This window comes from Thalassophryne amazonica, chromosome 13 (genome assembly GCF_902500255.1).
Source record: "Thalassophryne amazonica chromosome 13, fThaAma1.1, whole genome shotgun sequence".
In the NCBI taxonomy this organism is placed as follows: Eukaryota; Metazoa; Chordata; class Actinopteri; order Batrachoidiformes; family Batrachoididae; genus Thalassophryne; species Thalassophryne amazonica.
The window spans coordinates 61,430,878-61,454,909 of record NC_047115.1 but is presented as its reverse complement, the minus strand read 5'-3'; the positions used below and the strand labels follow the sequence as shown (position 1 = coordinate 61,454,909).

Genomic DNA, 24,032 nt, shown 5'->3' with positions numbered 1-24,032 from the left:
CGGTTTTACAAAATCCAGTCGTAGGGCAGATTTACCTCACGTGAAAAGCCAAAGATCGTTTTCAGGAGTGATATGTTACTAGTTGGCCCGTTTGAATAGCCCCCTGGGTGCTCCAGTGAGTACATACTATTAGTACATACTCAGTGTGCCCTGCGCCATTACGCACAGCAATCAATGAAAGCAGATGGAGCAGACGGAGAGCCTCTGATGACCTCACATGCTCAAATAAAGAGTGTGTAACTATCAGGATTGCTCCACTAGTTTGCATGTGAATGTTACTTGATAACTCTGTTGCTTTCTCGGCGTAAAGCACTGTTTACCATATCAACGGAGTGAGGGGGAGAGCCACTCCTCAGACTGCAAGGAGCCAAAGTGTGAATGAATGCTGCTTTATGAGCAGCACAGAACACTCCAAAACACAGTAGAAGTTTGTGTTGTAACCTTTGTGTAATAGACAGAAATTGTTTTGAGATGAAGACAACAAAAAGCATAGACTATTTTGGATATATTGTTCAAAATGTGCATTTGTGTTTATTGTTTGAACCTTTTTTTTCATACAGTTTTTCACACAAGACCTCAAATTACCTTTATAAAGTGTCAAAACAGTTGTTTATTATAGTTTGCTGTGTGTTTTGAATAAATGTGTGTGGAAAATTATTTTCCGCTTTACTTTTTTCTTTCTTATTTTTGTTTGTAAACCTTTATTACACTTATAAAACACAACAAAAGCATATATATTCTGAAAGCACAGGTTGTCCTGAAAAAAAGAGACATAAAACTTGATTGTGGGATGCAGGGAGAGCTGTTAACAGCAATAATAAAACATTTATGCCAGGCGAGTGAACTGCCCAAAAAATACCCTCGGACCCCAGAGGGTTAACATCCATAAGTTTTAATAGTAGGCCTAAATATTTTGGAGTGTAATCTGTAATGCTCTCAAAAGGTTTTGTGTCTCTAATGTTTGTTCTTTTTGTCCTACAGACAGACATTTCCATCACAGAAAAGCTAAAAATGTGATTATGTTCTAAACTGGAGCACACAGGTTGGACAGTGAGTAATATCAGTATGTCGTCTCATCGGTATTGATCTACAATACTGTCACCTTGTCTGCTGCTATGTGATGGACATTTAGTGCTCTGGGACAGCAATAATTGTAGTTATTGCTCTTCAAAATGTGTTCATCTGCTTGTGAGTCTTCTGAGAAACAGAAAAAGAGCTTTTAAACTTAAGATGCAAGACCTTCAAGAATAATAAAGGAAAAAGTCAGAAAATGTTGACCTTCACTTCAAAGATGGTGTATAAACTGGAAACATAGAGACCAGTTTGAACAACTAACGCTTAACCTAGACTCATGTGTTATGTACCGCAGTGGTAGAATGAAGACCCTTGGGGTGATTTTAGATCCCACACCGTCCTTTGAACTACACATTAGACAAATAACTATGACTTCCATTTTTCTATCTTCGTAACAGAATGAGGATCGGTCCCATCCTGTCTAGGGCTGACACATTGACTGTGATTCATGTCTTTGTCTGTTCTTCACTGGATTATTGCAGTGTTTTATTCTCAGGCTTACCACAGTCCAGCATTAGAGGTCTACAACTACTTTAAAATACTGCTGCCAGATCTTTGACAAGAAGTAGAAGGTTTGACTACAGTACCCTGATTTTGGCCTCCCTTCTCTGGCTTCCTGTCCCTGCGAGGTCTGATTTTAAGGTTTTGTTACAAACTTACAAAATCATTCATGGTCTAGCACCTCCTGACCTAGCTGACCCAAAATGATTCTTCAGCCTATGTTCCACCGTATCAATCGCAGCACTGAGATCTAACAGCACCAGAACTGTAGTGGTGTCTGAATCCATTGCAAGCAGAAGATCATTCACCACTTTAGTGATAGCTGTCTTTGTGGAATGACATGTTCTAAATGCAGACTGCAGTGGCTCAAAGAGATTATTCTCAGTAAGGTGGTCCATGAGCTGCGGTGAAACCACTTTTTCCAGTATTTGAGAACAAAAGGATAGTTTTGATATCGACCTGTAGTTTTTCAATACACCAGGGTCAAGATTAGATTTCTTAAGTAATGGTTTAATCACAGCAGATCTGAAACATTTAGGAACAGATCCAGAGTTTAGTGACAGGTTAATTATTTCCAAGACCGTAGCATTCTCTTATTGTACATCTGTCCTGTGGAACAATCTGCCTATGGAGGTAAAACAGTCAGATTCTGTGGAGTCATTTAAGTCCAGATTAAAGGACATGTTGCACAAAATTCCTAACAACTCAGATTTTGGCTATTACAGATCATGTGATTATATATGTGTATTAATTTGTGCACTGCTGTGAACAGTCTGTAAGCATATGCCAGTTAAACCAAACAGCTACAGAGCCTGCCAAAAACAAAGTACTCATGGGTATTTGTTTTTCCAAGTGTTTCCGTCAGCATTACGTCACTCAGTTCAAACATCCCAGCATGCTGTTGAATGAAATGTAGACAAACTGCTGCTAATGTTAAAGTAGACCTGCAATGAAATAAATGTGGTCAGATTTCAGAAAGAAATAGCTGATATGTATTTATAAGACCCTTGTGAATGCAGTAAAGTAAATCTGTAAGCCTAAATTTGTAATTCAGCGGAGAAATCTTCATTTAAAAATGACAAATTTGCAGCTAAAATTTAGCCCTCTGTGAAAACAGTTTGTACAGCCGTATCATTTCCATGACGTCAGGGACAAGACGACGCGCTCCCACCTTCAGTCCGATCTTGCATTGAAATTGATTTTATCTGTTAGTAATGTTACTTATACACGTCCAGGTTTCAACATCCAAAAGTAAGCTGCAATGAATGTGAGATACAGATCTGTGTGCTCAGATCAGCAATGACATCGACAGCGGGCGCCGTTCTTCCTCTCCCGCTCTCTGCCTCCGCTGCGCTTATTAAGTCTGCGGGCTCGTTAACGAGCTCATTAACCGCCAACGCGGGCCACTCACACCGCCCGTGTCTGCTTTGCAGCCGGTGTTGTGCCAGATTCAGCGCACAACACTGGCATCACCTCTCTGTCTACTGAATGGAGCTGCAGCACACTTGGCACAAGTCCTGAGATTACGCTCGCTGTTTTAATGCGAAGCGGCCAGTACACCTGTTGCTGCAATCGGAGCCCCAGAGCTCCATGGACGCTGAGAGAGGTTTATATATTTTTAATGACTGGGATTCTTTGCGGGTCTCGCCTCCATATCCCGCGATGGTACCGGAGGCGAAAGACAGTAGATTTTCATTGCGACACCACACAATCAAACGGGCGTATGAAAAAGTCCCCCAAAATAATTTTCAGGCAAAAATAAAAATAAATGTATACTCACCAAACGTACCGCAAGACAATATGAAGTTTTAAAAAAATGTCGATCCTTCCGTATAAGACAAAAAGGTAAGCATGGCACAGTTTGTTTTGCTGACGGACGACGATGTGAAGTTGCTAATTGATGCTGCTAATTCTTCTAACACACAAAAAACGAATCCCCTGTGCCATAAAGCCGTCTGGAGGCATGAAGAGCTGTTATGCCGAGTTCACACCGGGCACGACGCGAGCGACAGCAGCGACAGGTTGCCATGTAATCCCTATGGAAGGACGCGTTTTGGCGCCAAGCCACGCAGCGCGACGCGATGGACGTGAATGAAGCGATGCGAGTGAAGTGATTTTGAGCAATTGGCCTGTTTGTGGCGCGATATTGCATCGCGTCACGTCGCGTTGCGCTCCTCCCCAAGTTGAAAAATCTGAACTTTTTCGTCTTGTTACGCCGCGATGACCAATCAGGGACTGAATATGTAGTGACGTGGAGATGTCTGGAGTGTGACTGAGTTGGATGTGAACATGTCCTGTATCTGGTAGCAGCCTGTGAGCAGGACTTATGTCTCTTTTGTCCTTTATTTCACAATTATGACACAGTTTTTGGAGCGAGCAGCAGCCCCGCAGCAGCGGGAGCTGAGTTTTTTTCTTCATACGTGTGCGCGCGAGCGACTTGTCCGTGAAGATTATTTTACTTATTAACTACACAGATGTATAATAAAACAAATGGTGACTGGTTTCTAAACATAATTATGACAGAGTTTTTGGGGGAAGAGCGAGCAGCAGCTCTACAGCAAGCAGTGGAGTTTCTTTCTTTTTTTTTATGTGCGCGAGCAAGCGAATCATCCATGAAGATTATTTTACTTATTAACTACACAGATGTATAACAAAACAAATGGTGACCGGTTTCTAAACATAATTATGACAGAGTTTTTGGGGGAAGAGTGAGCAGCAGCCCTACAGCAAGCAGTGGAGTTTCTTTCTTTTTTTTTATGTGCGCACACAAGCGAATCATCCATGAAGATTATTTTACTTATTAACTACACAGATGTATAACAAAACAAATGGTGACCGGTTTCTAAACACAATTATGACAGAGTTTTTTGGGGAAGAGCGAGGAGCAGCCCCACAGCAAGCAGCAGAGTTTTTTTTTTTTTTTTTAATTGTTTACATGTGCACGCGTGAACGGGACAGGAGGTCCTCAAACTGGGTCCTGCAGAGGCGGAAGGACCGCTGAAAGCGGCTGTCATCCAGACGCAGCTCCTGCAGCAAATAATGATACTCCAGGAATTGGGAATGTCTCATGACGTTTGTCAGCTTTCCATAACAGCTCGCTCCGTGATCAAGGTCTGTCATGTTAACATGACTGACAACCGGAGGCGGCGAGCGGAATGGAAGCTCCTCCTATTTGATGACGCACTGGGGCGAATTTTCACAGCAAAAGCAGAGCAACACACCGGGCGATGGTGGCGTGTCCGTCGTCACTGCATCATCAGAATTGTTTTTCCAAGTTGACTGAGAACAATTTTGGACTCCTATTTAAAGTTCGTGTTGGACTGTTGATGTCAAAACACCAAACAAACACCAAAATATAAGTCCCTTTTTTGTTGTCTATAAATTAATAAAATATCACATAACAAGGATCTATTTTCACTGTCATATAAAACAGATAATGAATGCTTTTTCATTCTTTCAATGGAATGAATATTTCATGAGGTGAAAGATGGAACGTACCATTCAATGAGGCGAACCATTTCACCTCATGAAATATTCGTACCAGTGAACTCATAAACATTCATTATTTGTATACTAATCAGGTCAACATCTGCACAGATAGATTTAGATTCACAAATACTTTGATGTGTTGTTGAACGGCACGTTAAAAACATGCAACAAGTCCTTTACAGACTCATTTGTTCTCCCTCTCGTATAGTTAGCATACCTGTGTCAAAATTATGCTTCATCTCCTTTTAAATCGTATTATTAACAATGGAACAGATCTCAGCCTCACTATATCAAAATTACGGGTCTGTTAGTGAAGCACGGGGCTAGCTGCCGGCGACTCCTTCAGTAACCTCTGTGCTTCTCTGTTGATCTAATGCCTTATGTGCTGTTATTTCTTGCCAATTGTCTGCTCTCTTTCTCTCTGCCTGAGGGGCTGCTGCTGGATGTGGAGACCAGAGATTTAAGAGGCTGATGCTGCATACTGAAGAATTCGTCATGGACTTACCTGCATGTGACATCTGTCCAGTCAGAAGAAATCAAGAAATAAAACTAGAGACTCTACTCTGAGATGGACTATATGCAATTTAATAACTGACTCCTCCTGGTTTTTCTTAATTTTTTTGTAAACACTTTATAACTGTTAGAATGGCCCAAGCAGTGGGTCACCCCTCAGAGTCTGGTCTGCTTGAGGTTTCTTCCTTAAAAACGCTGGACTCCCTCAGTTGCTTCCAGAAGCGATGTCTCTCTGCGATCATCTCGGCTAGTTTGGAGTGCTCCCAGCATGTCTCCCGCAGGGAATGCCAGCTTGCCATTTTTGTCTCCAATCACTCACAAAGTAGTTTCATCTGGTGTCAACCTCTTACAAGTTCTCTCATGATTCTTACACATCGAGTTCAGAGGGCTTCCCATCACCTGTGATGGCTCTGAAAGTGTGTGGGTCTCATAAACTTTCATTATGTGTATACTACTGGATATGCTTGAGAACCACTTTTGGATTGCTGGCAATGTCTGTGCGGTTGACATCTTACTTTCAGTTCCGTCCTGTAGAATAACATCACTTCACATCTTGTTCCTATGAAACAATGGGTTCCACAAAGGTCTGTTTAACGTTACAATACAATAAGGTAAGCATCCAAACTAAAACTAGGATGTTTAGAAATGCTGTGTTGAATATTCTTTGCTGTATTAAGAAGAGCACTTGGAAAAATTTTGAAGAAAATGATAAATTTCATGGGGGAGGGAGGGTGCTAATACTTTTGTTCTCATCTTTAGTTGGATAGATAGATGAGTGCTCCTGTAGTTTATTGTGTAACTGCTTCTGTAACAGTCCTCTGTGATAAACCCTGACCTTGAGTTCTATCAGCTTTTTATGACTGGAGCCATAATTTTTAAGTGTGTCAGTTACAGCCAGTATGTGGTTATATGCCGTAGAGTAAATTGCCACCTTAGTGCTATTTGTCATTTTCTAAAAAGCAAAGTGTGAATCTGTGAGAGAGAATCACAGATCCCGCTAGCAGGCCTTAATTTTTTTTTTTTTTTTTTTTGTGGGGGGGGAGTAGCAGCCAGTAATTTGTTCTGATGGCTGAAGGTCATCCTAAGGTTTCATTAGCGGGGTGGCAGGCTGACAAACAGAATTAACTGAGGTAGTTTTGACATATGAGGAGCTCAGAGAGCACTGTAATGAACTCTAAAAAAATGATATAAAGGGCTGAGGAAAGGATTTAGTATTTTATTAAACAGAGATTTGGTGAAACAGTATTTCTCAGGCTAATTTTGTGGAAGTGTTGAAATAGTTTTGATGTCACAGACCTTGCACTGCTATAAAGTCAGTTAATGCTCATACTCACTGTGCACCTTTCAATAAATCATTGCCTTCAGTCAGACATTTGGAACATACTGCCCATTAAATGTCTTTACAAAGTGTTTCTGTGGAATGTCTACCTCAAGCAGACCATTTTGTTTAAAGGAGGCACGTCAGCATGGCCAATGCTCATACATTTTTTTCTTTCTTTTTTAAACCAGCAACACTGCTGTGGGCTCTGCAGACCTAAAACTAAAATTTCATTTGCAGATTGGATGCAGATTGTTGAACCAGACATTAGCACACAGAGAATTTACATACCTCAAAGCTGACATGGAAGAAAAAAAAATAAAGAATGGACTTACCAGAGAGCACAGACATCTTAGTCAAGATGATGGCATCGCTGTTGATCTCATCATTTTCAACGAAAGGTAGTTCAAGTAATATTAGTAAAACATTAATGAGTTTTAGGACTAGGTACTAGGTGTCAAATCAGAAACAGATACCAGTGTTATGATTTTGGAGGAAGCAAACCCAAAAAATGTGAAAAAATGTCGGTTGAATGACGCAACCGACAGGCGTGAAAAAACTCACGCATGCGCATGAAGGTTCAAGCTTGGCTGATGCAAGCGCACATGATTCAAATCCATATAGTTTTTGCAAAAAATAAAAAGGTCGGATAGTTTTCTAACAGACCTTGTATTTAGCGGTATTAATATTCGCGTTTACATTATGAATATGTACATATATGTACGTTGTGTATTAAAATAGCGGTATTTAATTTGGCGACCTTGTTTAACTCGCGAAATTTGCATAATAAATCCCACACGAATATTTGCACCTTTACAGTATTTGCAACAGGAAGGAGAATCTCCCTTTATTTCTCAGCTTATACATACAAACATGTTTTTACAAACCAGACAAGTGTAATTGTCTGTCTACATGGGTATTTACAAGCCTACTAATCTGTTTGATATCAGAGGAGGACAGGGACCAGGGAGCAAAAATTCTCAACCCCCATGGGAAAAGTTTCTCTAGCAGTTTCCCCTTTCATCACTTAAGGGATTACTCTGGCAGAGGAAATTGAAACTTGAGGGTGTGTGATAATAGCTGCGTAACAGTTAGTGCTTGTTGCTTATGATCAATGAAGAGAAAATACATAACGTTGATATCCAGATCAGAAAAAAATCAGCAGAATTCTTGGGGGGGGGGGGGGGGGGGGGGGCTTCTGAACTCCCTCTATATACGGGCATGCACAGGGTGAGTCCACAACTGGGGAACAGTTCAAATGATTAAATCTGCAGCAGCACAGAGAAACGGGGAGATGATCAAACATGGAACTAACAGAGAGAACATGACCAAACAAACCAGAATAACCCAGCAAACAAAAAGCAGAACAGTGAAAAACCTAAACAGTGACATGTAACAAGATGACAAGTGGGGTGATTGGAATAAGAAACAGCTGTGAAGATCATTGAGTGACAGGACCACACCTACAAATGCATACAGGGACTGACTGATAGAGTGACACATCAAACCACCAAGAACCCGAGGTGAGTAGCACCTACAACAACCCATAAATAAATACCAAAGTTAAAACACCTGTAGAGACACTAAAGAGGAATTCAAGACTGACTGAAGTACAAACACAAAGGAACAATAGCTAAAAACTAAAGCAGAACTCAAGAATTGATAAAGCATGAAATAAAGGGACCCCCCTCCCCCTCCCAAGAAACCACAACAAACCGGTAGGTAAGAAAATTAAAAGATGATTGAACAAGCTTGCAAAAATGATTTTTTTTTCCTTCATGCATGTTGCCACATGGTGTGATTAAACTATGTGAAATTTTACTGAGATCCATAAAGTGGTTTAGGAGGACTTGTGCTTACAAAGTCTATGCAGCATCAGGCATTAATTAAACACAAAAGTCCAGTTATCTCTCCTTCAAGAATTTGGACCAAAATTATTGTCCATCATGCACATCTTTATATGGTGCTGTATCCTACCATATCTCACAACATGTCATGATTCAGCAGCTCGAAATATACATTAATCATAGGTTTGTGACTTTGTCACGAAAAGTGCCACATTTTCGTAATGGGAACACAAGTTCATTCTAATTCATTCTGTGATGGCTGCAAGAAATTAAAAGTGAAGCAGTTGGGGGGGGGGGGGGTATAGTTGGGGTTGCGGTAAGGCGTAAGGGTTAGGTTATGGTTAAGGTTAGGGTTGGGAGTAGGAGTAAGGTTAGTAACAGTGAGTTAAAAAAAAAACATCATGAAAATTTGAATCATTTCGTGATGGGAGCATGAAAAAAAAGTGAGACTGGGTTGGTGGCATCATTGTGTAACGGTTCACTGAAATCTGGTTTAGGAGGAGTGAAACTCATGGACATCCTAGGTGCCTCCTGTGTACCCCTCACCCCAATTTTTTTTGTTTGCATGGACAACAATGACACACAGGAAAATAAAACAGAATAAGCCTGAATAAATAAAAATGATTTTTGGAATTTAGCTTCCCCAGTTGCTTGAGGCCGCCACAGCAGATCTGGTACAGATCTGTTCTGGGATTTGACAAGTTTTATGCCTTTCTTGATACAACTCTAGTTCTACGTGGTGAAACAGGTGAGCAGCTTCTGGTGTTCCCAAGTGGTCTTCCAGATCTCTGAAAGTCCAAATCACAGACAGACAACAACTAGTGTTGTGTTGTGCTCATCTTAGAATGGAGCCCAGAGACTCACCAGTCCCAAAGAGCAGAAAGGATCCAAATGAGCATGTAGAAGCCAAGTGCGTCAAACATACTGTGAACTTGGCACTGGACTTGTCCTCTGTGGGGCTTGCAGTCCAGAACACAGAGAAAACATGCAAACGCCATACACAAATGACCAGGTGGGACGCAGTCCCAGAACCTTCTTACTGCGAGGCAACAGTGCTAACCACGAAGCCACCGTGCCACCCTCAGTAACACATATGATTGAGAATTAGGATTGTCAGTAGGAGATAGGGTTTTCAACAGCTTATAAGAATCAGGCCCCACCACGGCAAATACGCAGTTCACCTGTTGGCTTTTTTTCAGTGTCATTAATGGCCAAGAATGTACAATAGGGTGGTCCTTATTTTGCAAAGTTTTGAAATTTAATCCCCTGACCCCTGAAACATGCTGTGTAAATTTTTGTTTTTAAATAAATTAATTTTTAGAGGTAGCTCAAAAGCATAGAAATTTTGCCATTTTCAAGGTAACATAATTAGTTTTAATGAAATATTTTAATATTTCTTTTTTTCCTTAAAAAAGCTATCCTTGTAATGGATTGTTTTACAAGGTGCCATAATTTGGCGCTTGCATAAAAAGGTGAACATTTCATTAACATTCAACACAGCTTATAAAACTGTGGATTTCATTCGGGATTGACTGGTTGAAAAAAACAAAGCCAGGTGACTTCAAGAGGGAGGCAGATTATCATGTATGAAGAAAAAGACAAGTTGAAAGAGAAATTAAATGGATACCCGGGAAAACAAGTTCCTTAAAGTAGTTGAGCTACTCTAACATCATAATTGTAGGATTTGGCATTTTTCCATTGAGAGATGTTTTTTCATTTAAATAAACTACAAGAAGAAAAATGTTAACCTTTAAAGTAAGTGTTATTTCTCAAATGTTATCTTCACATTAAACCGTCATCACTTACAGTATGTAAGCCGAAAACCATCATCTTGTAACTCTGCTCTGTGATTTTATTCTTAAATAATACGTTAGGTCCTCATTCTGAAAGCATTAGGTTTTTCAGTCAGATATTAGTGGGTTTGTGTAGTCATGTTCTTTTCAGTTATGAGTCACTGTAACAAAGCTGTTCATGCTCTATCTGTCTGGATAGAGTTAAATATAACACAATGCTAAACTACCCTCGTATGAGCATTGTCTTCTTCACAATTTGCAGTAGTTTTAATTGGTATCCCAGTGCAAAATCATTGATACATTCACCTCTGTATGTTTATATAGATGTTGCAGTATAAACACAATCAATCAACCAATCAATCATAAACAATATTTTATTTACATTATAATGGTGTCTGCAGGAGGGTGTGCGTGTGTGCATACATGAGCGCTTGAAAAGAGTGGAAGTTAGCTTTGACTGCATGTGATGCGCGTGCACACTGATGTCCATGAGATGTCTTGTAAATCACTCCAGAAGTGTTACCACATTACAAAAACAGCATTTTCAGTTTCAGAAGTGTTTATTTGTTGCGAGCATTTACATAATCTATAATGTCTCTAATAATGTCTTGGCCAGGACGCCCTTGCAAAAGAGTTTTTAATCTCAATGTGACTCTTTTCCTTGTTAAATAAAGGTTTAATAATAAAATAAAAAATAATATATGAGAAAGATGTTATATTTACACAGAAATTAAGCAGAGTTAGCAGCTAGGAAGACCAGCCAGTGGCATCACCACACTAACATCCGCAAGATGTCTTGTAAATCACTCCAGAGGTGTTATCAGGTTACAAAAGCAGCATTTTCAGTTTTATAAGTGTTTCTTTGTTGCTAGGTTTTACATAATATATGAGAAAGATGGTAGATTTACTCAGAAACAATGCAGAGTTAGCAGCTAGTGAGACCAGCCAGTGACATCACCATGCTAACATCTGTGAGATGTCTTGTAAATCACTCCAGAGGTGTTATCATATTACAAAAACAGCGTTTTCAGTTTTGGAAGTGTTTATCACTAGCTTTTACATAATATACTATATGAAAAACATGCTAATATTTTATATTTACACAAAATGAAGCGGTTTTGGAGTGCCAGAGAGAGAGAGACCAGCCAGTGGTGTCATGGTGCTGCTCTACTCTGAGAGGCTGTCACCCTCCCCCATCAAAAACAAACAAACAAAAACATTTGCATTATTCATGGGATAAAAATAGGAAACAGGTTAGCCATCTTTGAACTTGTCCAAGGTCTGTGTCCCAAGGATGTTTCCTGTGAATCTGAAGACCCTGGCAATAAAAGGACTGGACTTACGCTAAGCACAGACAGACAGACAGACAGATGGGCAGATGGACAGGTGGACAGACACACGCAAAGCCTTCACAATACCCAATGGCCATATTTTGATGGCCTCGAGTAAAAACTGCACTGCACACGTGATGTAATACTTGATGATGTAATATACCAAGTGTTTCAATTAATGATCTGTAATGAAAGTTTTACTTGCATAGGCATCGTTCAAAAAACCTGTTATACTGTTGTAATTACAAAGAAAGATAATTCAGGATATCTGTAATTGCAGGATATCTGTAATTGTATGATGAGTAAGAAATACAATTTAAGATCTCTACAAATAGGGTATTTTGACAGTAGAGCCAAAGTGAAAAACGAGATGGCAAACTCCCAATCCTGTGTATGTATCTAAGTGTGTCACCATGGGAAGCTGCCCACCATCACTGAATGGGGCTAGGAGTGCTTGTGAACAATGTAAACCAGTCAAAATAATGAAAAAGCATTTGTAAAAAATTATATTTTCTTGCCTTGAATTGAGAATTTATTGACAGAATGCCCTTGGACAACTTTGAACTGGAGTACCTAACTATGTGCAGTATAAATTAAACAGTATGCAGTGAGTTACAACAATGTAATGCCTAAAAGGTAATTGGTACATGCAAAACTTTGCAATTCACTGTTGCATAAATCAGCATAAAATGACTAAAAAGCTGCATATTGAATATATCGCCAAAATGTAAAAGATTCAATATATTACAGATTAATTTGTTTGTTTTTTTTCAGTGTGCTGCTGTGTTTAAATTCATGCATTACAAGTTGTACACGACCATCATGAACGCTATTGTTATAGCTATAAAGCTTCGGTCCCACCGAATAATAAGCCATGAATAATGAGCCACGCATGGGTGTGTCAACGATTATTCAAAGAATGATCCACGTTTTAAGATATCACGTATCCGCGACTAAGGCGCCTCTATGTGCCTCTCTGTACCTCACATGTGCCACGTATCAGCCTCTAGTGAGCCGCGACCGACCTGTCATTTGAGCCCCGTCCAGCGTCGAATGGCTCATGTCACCGTATGTGATCCACGTCAAGCCACATATGATCCATGTAGCACCATGTAATGCGACGTTGGTGCACGTTTAGGCATGGGCTTGGTCCAAACCTCCAGCCCTCCCACACGTGGTCCCTTTAAAGTGGGACCAAGTGGGTTTAAAACCGTATCACAGCACCGTGGCAGGAACAAGTTTTACAGGGGTAAGTTCCGTGGATCTGAGGAAACTGATTTGTATCTATAACACACAGATCAGTGTCCCTGGACTTATAAAACTTGATTGTCTTAAAGAAACAAACCGCTTTGCAATAAGCATTTAAAAAAGCCACAGTGACGATCACGATTACAGAGTAGAGTTTACAACCGCTAATGGATAGTTTCTACCAAGTGCAGATAAAATTGCTTATCGTTATGCCCCATGTTCCTGCCACGGTGCTGTGATGCGGACCACATCTGCCCCAGATCCATGCCAGATATTGTCTGTAAACGGTTGGTGTTTTGCAGATCCAGTTCAGATCTGGTCCGGATCTGTTCCAGAACTGTAAAGCGGAGCCGTGCCGGATCTGTTTCTTTCTCTTTTTGCTCTGTATGCACCACTCTGCATTTAATCATTAGTGATCGATCTCTGCTCCCCTCCACAGCATGTCTTTTTCCTGGTTCTCTCCCTCAGCCCCAACCAGTCCCAGCAGAAGACTGCCCCTCCCTGAGCCTGGTTCTGCTGGAGGTTTCTTCCTGTTAAAAGGGAGTTTTTCCTTCCCTCTGTAGCCAAGTGCTTGCTCACAGGGGGTCGTTTTGAACGTTGGGGTTTTACATAATTATTGTATGGCCTTGCCTTACAATATAAAGCGCCTTGGGGCAACTGTTTGTTGTGATTTGGCGCTATATAAAAAAAATTGATTGATTGATTGATCTGGGCCAGGGTGCAAAGAACTGTCTGGACCGGATCTTTTTCAGGATTGGTACCAGATGTTGGACTACATCTGGCCCAGATCTATTTGCTGTCTGGGAACCCGACCGAAAACATAACCTCCTTGGCGGAGGTAATTACCTGGGAAAACACAGAGGGAACAACCTAAATTTGAAAATTGGCATGATGGCGCTGATATTGTAAAAAGATAGTGCAGTGCCATTATTCTGTTGTTTAGGGTGAGCTCTGCCCTGTCTGTGGTTTTGATTGATGTTTGATGTCAGGTAATAGAAGTTAGAGTTAAAAATGCATCATTATTGTGGTGACATTTTTCTGATAGTTAATGGATTTTAGTGAACTGCTGTTTATGACACATATTGTTGCATTGACATGGTGTGTTTGAATTGTGACAGTCTGTCTTAAAGCGAACAGATTAGCATATGAAGTCATTACAAATGCTAACGGTGGTTAGCATTTGTAGTCATGTTGTTATACGAGCCAACAGGACAACGGAGGATACGAGGGCACCGCCCCCTCAAAATATTGAGAAAATATATATACTACAACATAATTAATAACTAAGAAATAAGCATAGTTCACACTGAGTCAGAGTGTGCAAGTGCCTGTCAGTGTCATTATGCATTTAATTGTGTTCCAACACTTCATTTCAGTGTTTTCATTTAAGTTCATTAAATTTTGGTTCGTCAGAGTAAAGCCCACTTCCTGGTCGCCAGTCATATGAAAGTCTATGGAAGGCTGGAATCTCCTGTATTCACACAAGATCTCCTCTTTGTCTTATATTTTATATTATTTTAGTATTTTATTATTTTATTGAGACAAAAAGTAACACAAAAGCCTTCCACAGGATGAACATACCACAGCTAAAACAACATAATGAAACATGTCAACTTTCCATTGAATTCCCACAAGATCTTTATTGTCGATCCAGTGTTCAACATATGACATTTTCTGTTTCACCGTGGACTCAAAATTTGGCATTTCCAGTTTGCCTCCCTATACCATAAGTGAGCTTGCGCCGGTGCCTTCGGCGCCGTCACATCGCTTGTATTACACATAGCAGTAACGTTGTTGGGAAAGTGTAGTGACACGGACCCACAACAGGGGGCGCAAATGAACGGACAATAGAGGGAGTTAAATTTGAACACTTTACTGTTGTGAATGTCACAACCACACACAGCAGATTATAGAATAAATACAAGTCAATGGATAAAGGTGTCGTGTGGGCAGGCTCGACGATAGGAGACGTCCGTCTGGAGATGAACCGGAACCACACGATTTCCACCGCCACCGAACCCGAAGAATACTGGAGCCGCCAGGTCCCGAATTCCCCAGGTGGCCACTGTCTCAGCGTGTCGGATCTGGTACTGCTGGCGAAGAGCAAAGACAGTCTAGTGTGGGTGTGTGTACACCCCGTAACAACAACGGTGGGAATTCCACCTCCACCTCTAACACACACTTGTGCAGCGTCTGAGTACCACTTATCTGGTGGGATGTAGAATGAAACAGTCACGGCCCACGCCGGTCCTCTGGGTAGACAGCTGCAACAAAGTAGCTCTTGAAATCAATTAGTACAATACGCAGGCAGAGAAAGTTACCTCCAAGAAGTACGATATCTTGGCGATGTGGTGGAGGTGTCATCCTGCTTTTATCCGGGGTGAAGTGCAGATGATTGGTGACAGCTGTCATAGTTGATGAGTGACAGCTGTCACCTCGGCTGTTCCTGTAAGGCGGCAGCGCCCCCTCGTGCCTGAAGCCCGCACTTCAGGCAGGGCGCCCTCTGGTGGTGGGCCAGCAGTACCTCCTCTTCTGGCGGCCCACACAACAGGACCCCCCCCTCAACGGGCGCCTCCTGGCGCCCGACCAAGCTTGTCCAGGTGGCGACGGTAGAAATCGGCCAGGAGGGCCGGGTCCAGGATGAAGCTCCTCTTCACCCAGGAGCGTTCTTCGGGTCCATACCCCTCCCAGTCCACCAAATATTGGAAACCCCGGCTCATTCGACGGACATCCAGGAGCCAGCGTACTGTCCAAGCTGGCTCCCTGTCGATGATACGGGCAGGAGGCGGCGCCGGACCGGGTGTACAGAGGGGTGAGGTGTGATATGGTTTCAACCTTGACACGTGAAAGACTGGATGGATCCGCAGTGAGGCCGGGAGTTGGAGCCTCACTGCGGCGGGACTGAGGACCTTGAGGATCCGGAAGGGCCCTGTGTATTGGTCCTTTAGTTTGGGGGAAGCCACCTGGAGAGGTATGTCCCGTGTGGATAGCCATACCTCCTGCTCGGGCTGATATGCGGGAGCCGGGGACCGTCGACGGTCTGCATGGGACTTTGCCCTCATCCGGGCCCTCAACAAGGCTGAACGGGCGGTGCGCCACACCCGACGGCATCTCCGCAGGTGGGCCTGGACCGAGGGTACACCGACCTCTCCCTCCACCACAGGAAACAAAGGGGGCTGGTACCCCAGACACACCTCGAATGGGGAGAAGTCGGTGGCAGAGGACACTTGGCTGTTATGCGCATACTCGATCCAGGCCAGGTGTTCACTCCAAGCCGTCGGGTGTGCGGATGTAATACATCGCAGGGCTTGCTCCAGCTCTTGATTAGCCCGTTCAGCCTGTCCGTTGGTCTGAGGGTGATACCCAGACGAGAGGCTTACGGTGGCCCCCAACTCCTGGCAGAAACTCCAAACCTGCGAGGAAAACTGGGGGACCACGATCTGAGACGATGTCTGTTGGTATCCCATGCAGACGTACGACATGGTGGACCATGAGATCCGCTGTCTCCTGGGCCGACGGGAGCTTCGGGAGGGCCACGAAGTGGGCCGCCTTGGAGAACCGGTCCACTATCGTGAGGAAGGTGGTGTGCCCCCGGGACGGCGGGAGACCCGTGACGAAATCCAGACCGATGTGGGACCAGGGGCGATGAGGCACAGGAAGCCGCTGAAGGAGTCCCTGTGCCTTTTGGTGGTCCGCCTTGCCCCTGGCGCAGGTGGTGCAGGCCTGGATGTAAGCCCGGACGTCAGCCTCCAGGGACGCCCACCAGAAGCGCTGCCGGACCACTGCCACGGTCCTACGCACCCCTGGGTGGCAGGAGAGCTTGGACCCGTGACAGAAGTCCAGGACGGCAGCCCTGGCTTCTGGTGGGATGTATAGTCTATTCTTCGGCCCTGTTCCGGGATCCGGGCTCCGTGCCAGGGCCTCCCGGACGGTCTTCTCCACGTCCCAGGTAAGGGTGGCCACGATAGTGGACTCCGGTACGATGGGTTACGGTGGATCCGACAGCTCAGTCTTGACTTCGTGTTCATGCACCCGGGACAAGGCATCCGACCTCTGGTTTTTGGTCCCAGGGCGGTAGGTGATCCGGAAGTCAAAACGGCTGAAGAACAGTGACCAGCGGGCTTGCCTGGGGTTCAGTCGCATGGCGGTCCTGATATACTCCAGATTCCGGTGGTCAGTAAAAACCGTGAAAGGCACTGACGCTCCCTCCAGCAGGTGGCTCCACTCCTCAAGAGCCTCTTTCACTGCTAGGAGTTCTCGATTGCCCACGTCATAGTTCCGCTCTGCTGGGGTCAACCTGCGGGAGAAATAGGCACACGGGTGAAGAACCTTATCGGTCTCTCCGCTCTGGGATAGCACGGCTCCTATCCCTGAGTCAGAGGCATCCACTTCAACCACAAACTGGCGACTGGGATCGGGCTGCACCAAGACGGGTGCAGTCGAGAAGCGCTGTTTCAACTCCCTGAACGCGGCATCGCACCGATCCGACCAGGTGAAGGGAACATTTGGTGAGGTCAGGGCTGTCAGGGGGCTAACTACCTGACTATACCCCTAAGATCCAGCTTTGTGAATATTTTGGCTCCATGCAGGGGGGTGAACACCGAATCCAACAAAGGCAACGGGTATCGGTTACGAACCGTGATCTCGTTCAGCCCCCGATAATCAATGCATGGACGAAGACCGCCATCTTTCTTGCCCACAAAAAAGAAACCTGCTCCCATCGGGGAGGTGGAGTTCCGGATCAGCCCGGCAGCTAAGGAGTCCCGGATGTAGGTCTCCATCGATTCGCGCTCAGGTCGTGAGAGGTTGTACAGCCTGCTGGACGGGAACTCCACGCCTGGAATCAAATCGATGGCGCAATCGTACGGACGGTGCGGGGGAAGGGTGAGTGCCCGATCCTTGCTGAAAACGTCAGCAAGATCGTGGTACTCAACCGGCACCACCGACAGATTGGGAGGGACTTTGACCTGCTCCTTAGCCTGGGAACCGGGGGGGACCGAGGATCCTAAACACACCCGATGGCAGGTCTCGCTCCACTGTACCACCACCCCGGATGGCCAATCAATCTGGGGATTGTGTTTTAGCATCCACGGGAAGCCCAAAATCACGCGGGAGGTAGAAGGAGTCACAAAAAACTCGATCTCCTCCCGATGATTCCCAGACACCACCAGAGTTACAGGTGGTGTCTTGTGCATGATTAAAGGGAGAAGGGTGCCATCTAGTGCCCGCACCTGCAATGGCGAAGGAAGCGCCACTAGAGGGAGCCCTACCTCCCTTGCCCATCTGCTGTCTAGCTGATTCCCTTCGGACCCCGTGTCCACCAGTGCTGGGGCTTGAAGGGTTAAATCCCCGCTCAGGATTGTGACTGGGAGTCGTGTGGCGATATGTGTGTGTCCCACGTGAATGTTATGACCCCCCCTTAGCCCAGTCTCTAAGGGCGGGTGTTGTCGTTTTGGCCATTTGGGGCAGTTTTTCTGTATGTGCTCTTTTGAGCTGCAGAGAAAACACTCCCCGTGGACCAGCCTCCTCATTCTGTCAGCTGTTCTCATTTTGGCCCTGTGCATTTCCCTAGCAACGTCAGCAGGGGGAGCTGTTGCCCCATGGAGCGCTGCGGCTGTGGAGCGTGGGGAGGGCGGAACCTTTTTGAACCCGGAAGGGAGAGGGACGGCGCGTGCCCGGCCACGTCCTTCGCCTCGCTCCCGACGGCGTTCCTCCAACCGATTGTCTAACCGTATAACGAGATCGATAAGCCCATCTAAATCCCGCGGTTCTTCCTTAGCTACCAGGTGCTCCTTCAGGACCGATGACAGTCCGTTTACGAAGGCGGCGCGGACTGCAACGTTATTCCAGCCGGACTTTGCAGCCGCGATGCGGAAGTCGACTGCATATTCGGCTGCGCGCCGGCGCCCCTGTCGCATTGACAGCAGCACTGTTGAAGCGGTCTCTCCTCTGTTAGGGTGATCAAACACTGTTCTGAACTCCCTCACAGACAAACGTCTTGTTACCTCCGCCAAGGAGGTTATGTTTTCGGTCGCGTTTGTTTGTTTGTCTGTTTGTCAGCAGGATAACTCAAAAGGTTTTGAACAGATTTTGATGAAATTTTGAGGAGTGGTTGGAAATGACAAGACGAGCAAGTGATTAAAATTTAGTGGTGATCTGGATCACGATCCTGATCCAGGAATTTTTTAAAGGATTCTTCACCATTGCGGGATAGGGGGAATTTTGACATTCTAGTTTCTAACTCCACAAAAACAAGGCAGAAAGGCTTGAAAAAAATTAGGGTGTAACATAGTCAATGTTCTGGTGATGATCGGATCTGGATTCTGGATCTGCTGATCCAGAATATGCAAAAATAAGGGGAAAATAGAAAATGTGTCAGTGTGAGGTGACAAATGAAGCTAGAGATACACAACTAACACCAAATTGTAGCTGAATCTGTACTGATTCAGGAAGGTGTCATCAGATTTGATGTAGCTTCAAATGTTATGGAGCTAGATCCAGAAGAAAACCGCCATTACCGAAAAATAGTTTTTATACAATAACTTTTTAACTAATAAAGACATAAAAGTGATTCCAAGTTCTAGTGGTATGTTTTCATGGTCAAGGATGTCAAATATAAAGGAAAGAAAAATGTATGTATCATACGAGGGCTGTCAATAAAGTAACGGTCCTTTTTATTTTTTTCAAAAACTATATGGATTTCATTCATATGTTTTTACGTCAGACATGCTTGAACCCTCGTGCACATGCGTGAGTTTTTCCACGCCTGTCGGTGACGTCATTCGCCTGTGAGCACTCCTTGTGGGAGGAGTCGTCCAGCCCCTCGTCGGAATTCTTTTGTCTGAGAAGTTGCTGAGAGACTGGCGCGTTGTTTGATCAAAATGTTTTCTAAACCTGTGAGACACATCGAAGTGGACACGGTTCGCTTTAAGGACTTTTCACGGTGCGAGATGTCGCTCAGCGTTCTCAGCCGCCGTCGTCAGCCTGTTCAAGCTGAAAACCTCCACATTTCAGGCTCTATTGATCCAGGACGTCGTGAGAGAACAGAGAAGTTTCAGAAGAAGTCGGTTTCAGCATTTTATCCGGATATTCCACTGTTAAAGGAGATTTTTTTAATGAAAGACGTGCGGACGGGTCCGCGCGTCGGGACGAAGCCGACGCGGTGCGGCGGCACAGGAAAAACACCTCCGTGTTGATAACCATTTGTAAAATCCAGGTGGCTTTTGATGGCTTTCAGTGGAGTGAGTATATGAGAAATTGTTTAACAGCAGGACATGTTCCAACTTGTCCTTAAGGCCACAGACACTGAGTCATCAGGCTCAAAAAATAAACAAAAAAACATTTCACAAAGAAATAAATTTTATATATATTTATATTTATAACTTTTTTTTACTACTGAGCAAACATCATTGTTAGACTTTTTTAGGTTCAGTGATTCCACGGCGTGTAGATGTTATGGCATCAGTGACCCCATGACCTTGGCGGAGGTTTGCACTCTCTGAGTGCTTCTAGTTAAAAACTCATTTCAAAGAAGCATTTCCAACATTAGTACCACTGTTTCTCACTCGTTACAAGTGCAGCTGCCATGGCCGTGACGTCAACTCAGATAGCTTGAGTTGTTCAATTTTCTCATGAGTTTCCAAGCAAAAATTTCTGCCTGATGGAGCCTTCAAAGCATTTTTTCCCCAAGCTACAGGTCAGAATGTCTGAAATTCAGAGGGTTTTGAACACAGCATTAATTCTCCCTCCCACATATAAGGACTTTGAAACAGTTAACACTGCTAGCTGTTAGTGACGTCTGTGTTTACCAGCTTACTGACTGTGGCTGGACAAATGAAAGAATCAAAAGATGCAAAGGTGATGATGGAAATCTGATGTTTAATGACTGTCATGTGGAACTTGAAGAACTCTGATATATGTCAGGATAAGCATGCTCACAGACACTGAGTCATCTGGCTCAAAAAAAAAACAAAAAAAAAAACATTTCACAAAGAAATAAATTTTATATATATTTATATTTTAAATGAAAGTAAGAACTGTTCAAACAAGAGCATAAGACATCATAAAATCAGTTATAGGATGGCAGGTGTGTTGTATTGATTGTCCAAGTGAGGTCTTCAGAAAGATGGGTACCCAAGGACCTTGAAGCTGGGGCCCCCTCTACTCTTCATTCTTGTTTCTGGGGTGTGGGCCTCTGTGACATGAAACCTTTATAACCAGTGGAATGTAGCGGTTGTAATCCAGGCCATCACTGATGCTGCCTGTTTAACTTTTTCATAGCACCAGCTCCTGAAGCTTTTCTTTTCTGGTTTCTTCAACATGAGTTCCTGAAAAACAAAGAAAATTGCATGTTCATTCAAAGTCTAGTTCTGAGGCAGTAAGAAACACAACAATTCAATGAGCCATTATTCCCAAGTACAATCATCCACTAAAGCATCTTACCTGCATCTGCTGATTCTCATGCCTGAGGTCCTCAATTTCTTTCAGGAGCTGGTCTTCAATCGCTTGCTTAGAGGACAGCTGTTCCTGGAAAGCAGTTGCCATTGTAGCAATTTCATCTTTTAAAGCCTTTTCTTTGGTGTCCATCTGCTTTTGTAAGTCCTCCTTGATGTCAGCCAGCTGCTTCTGGAACAGGTTGGTGGTCTGTGGCTGCTCATCTTCCATCTGCTTTGAGGAACTTTGCTTGATGGTGGCAAGCTCCTGTTTCAAGCTGGCCATTTCATCTTCCAGTTCTTTTTGGAAGGTGTGCTTTATATCATCCTGATGCTTCCTCAGTGACTCCTTCTCAGCTGCCAGTTCATTTTTTAAGATCTCCATCATTTCATATAGCTGCTTCTTGAGCTCATTCTGCAATACCTGACTTTCTTCTGTCAGGTTGTTTCTTGGTGGTTGCTCACTTTCTTTTTTCTTTGATAAACTATCCATTTTGGCAGTAAGAATGTTTTTACAGTGGGTCGTTTCTGCTTTCATGTCGGTTTTAAAGGAATCCATCAGACCAGACAGATCCTCCTGGAGCTGACCTCGAGCTGTTACCACCTCCTTCTTGAAGTCATCCTTGATGGCAGCCAGGTCCTTGTTCACCAGCTCCCTCATACAATTCAGCTCTTGCATGACAACTTCTTGGATGGGAGTTAGTTCGTTGTCCAGCAGATTTTTTAAATTAGACACCTCCTTTTGGAGAAAGTCACAGTAATTCTCCAGGTTGTCTGGTTTGACTGACTGCAAAAATAGAAAAGATAAAAAATAATTGCATTATAAAGTGTTAATTTTCTGGTCAGACATATATCAGGCTAATCTGTGTTGGATCTTGACTGAATATACATAGAAAACAAAGACTGTCCATTCAACTGGAAAAAAGTCAACAGAACAACTGACAGTACGAAAACTAATTAGGATAAACTAAACTTAATTTTGTCATGTATAAAATAAAGAACTAAAAACTCTAGAATAAACATGTTGAAGAATCAAATGTTGAAATAAAAAAAATTACCCTTGGTGCTCTCTTTCTATGTGACATCTTGAATTATAACGTCAGTATAAATAGTGTTGATCAGAGATGTTTTTTTTCACGTCTTGAGTTTGCGCTGTCCTGAAGCTCCGACTTCTGACAAAACACGCCTGAACAAGACACGTGATTCCTTCTTTAATCTTTTGAAACATTAAAGATTTATAGACATAAAAGTACAGTAAATTAAATTCTAATTTACTTTTATCTTCAGAAACATCACTTATTTTTTTCTAATATGTTCATGTACTTTAATGTTCATAAGGGGAATTCTAATTTTGTAATTCTTGTGTGTGGAGGGGGGGGGGGGGGAAGTCATGCTTGTCAAATTGTCTCTATGACAACAGTAAACAGAAAGACAGAAAAAGAAAGAACGAAAGAAAATAATAGGTACAAACAACCAAAAAATAACTCCAAGACACACTCATAACAAAAAAGTTGAAAAGATTTTATTATTATAGCTAAGTCATCATGAACTTTTAAAAGAAAACCTCCAATGCGTTTCAGTGTCACATCATCAGAAAGTCAAACAATTCTTACACGGAAGGGGAGGTTGTTATGACAATCGATCCCCACCTGTGGCCTTTTTGCGTGGATTTGCTCCGGTTTCCTCTCACTTTTGAAGACATGCAGCTTTAGGTGAATTGGAAACTTTATAATTGCCCAGGTCTCGCTTACAAAAGAGATCTCAATGTCAATGGGACATTGACTGGTTAAATAAAGATTAAATTAACAATTCACAGCAGATCAACTTTTTGTCTTTCATTTAATTTTTTTTTTGAGACAAACAAAAAGTAACACAACAACCTTCCAGAGGATGAACATACCACAGCAAAAACAACATACTGAAAAACATGTTAATCTGCTGTACTGTTTTTTTTTGGGGGGGGGGGGGGGGGGAGTGTTCAACTTTTGACATTTCCTAGTACACTGTGGTCTCAAAATTTCCCATTTTCGGTTTCTGTGTCAACTTTCCATTGAATTCCCATGAGATCTCCTTCATTGTTGATCCAGGAAGTGTTCAACATATGACATTTTCTGTTTCACTGTGAACTCAACATTTGACATTTCCAGTTTGCCTCCCTGTACCATAAGTGAGCTTGCGCCAGTGCCTTCGGCGCCGTCAATTTGTTTGTTTTAACACATAGCAGTGTCTTGTTAAAAACTCATTTCAAAGAAGCATTTCCAACATTAGTACCACTGTTTCTCACTCGTTGCAAGTGCAGCTGCCATGGCTGTGACGTCAACTCAGCTTGAGTTGTTCAATTTTCTCATGAGTTTCCAAGCAAAAATTCCTGCCTGATGGAGCCTTCAAAGCATTTTTCCCCAAGCTACAGGTCAGAATGTCTGAGATTCAGAGGGTTTTGAATGCAGCATTAATTCTCCCTCCCACATACACTCAACAAAAATATA

At 43.2% G+C, this 24,032-nt stretch overlaps 1 protein-coding gene across 1 annotated transcript; it reads right to left on the bottom strand.

Moving 5' to 3' along the window:
- Window positions 1–21,209: 21,209 nt before the first annotated feature.
- On the bottom strand, window positions 21,210–22,381 carry LOC117523543 (spindle pole body component 110-like). Its single transcript, XM_034185108.1, has 2 exons — window positions 21,557–22,381; window positions 21,210–21,441 (listed from the first exon to the last, which is right to left on the bottom strand). The coding sequence occupies exons 1-2, from the start codon at window positions 22,223–22,225 to the stop codon at window positions 21,325–21,327; spliced, it is 786 nt and encodes a 261-aa protein (XP_034040999.1). The 5' UTR covers window positions 22,226–22,381; the 3' UTR covers window positions 21,210–21,324.
- Between the last annotated feature and the right edge of the window lie 1,651 nt (window positions 22,382–24,032).

Coding starts and splice junctions, on each gene's coding strand:
- LOC117523543 (XM_034185108.1), bottom strand. CDS start 22,225: ATGCAAGAGCTGAATTGTATGAGGGAGCTGGTGAACAAGGACCTGGCT. Junction 21,442..21,556: donor ATGAGAATCAGCAGATGCAG/GTAAGATGCTTT, acceptor TTTGTTTTTCAG/GAACTCATGTTGAAGAAACC.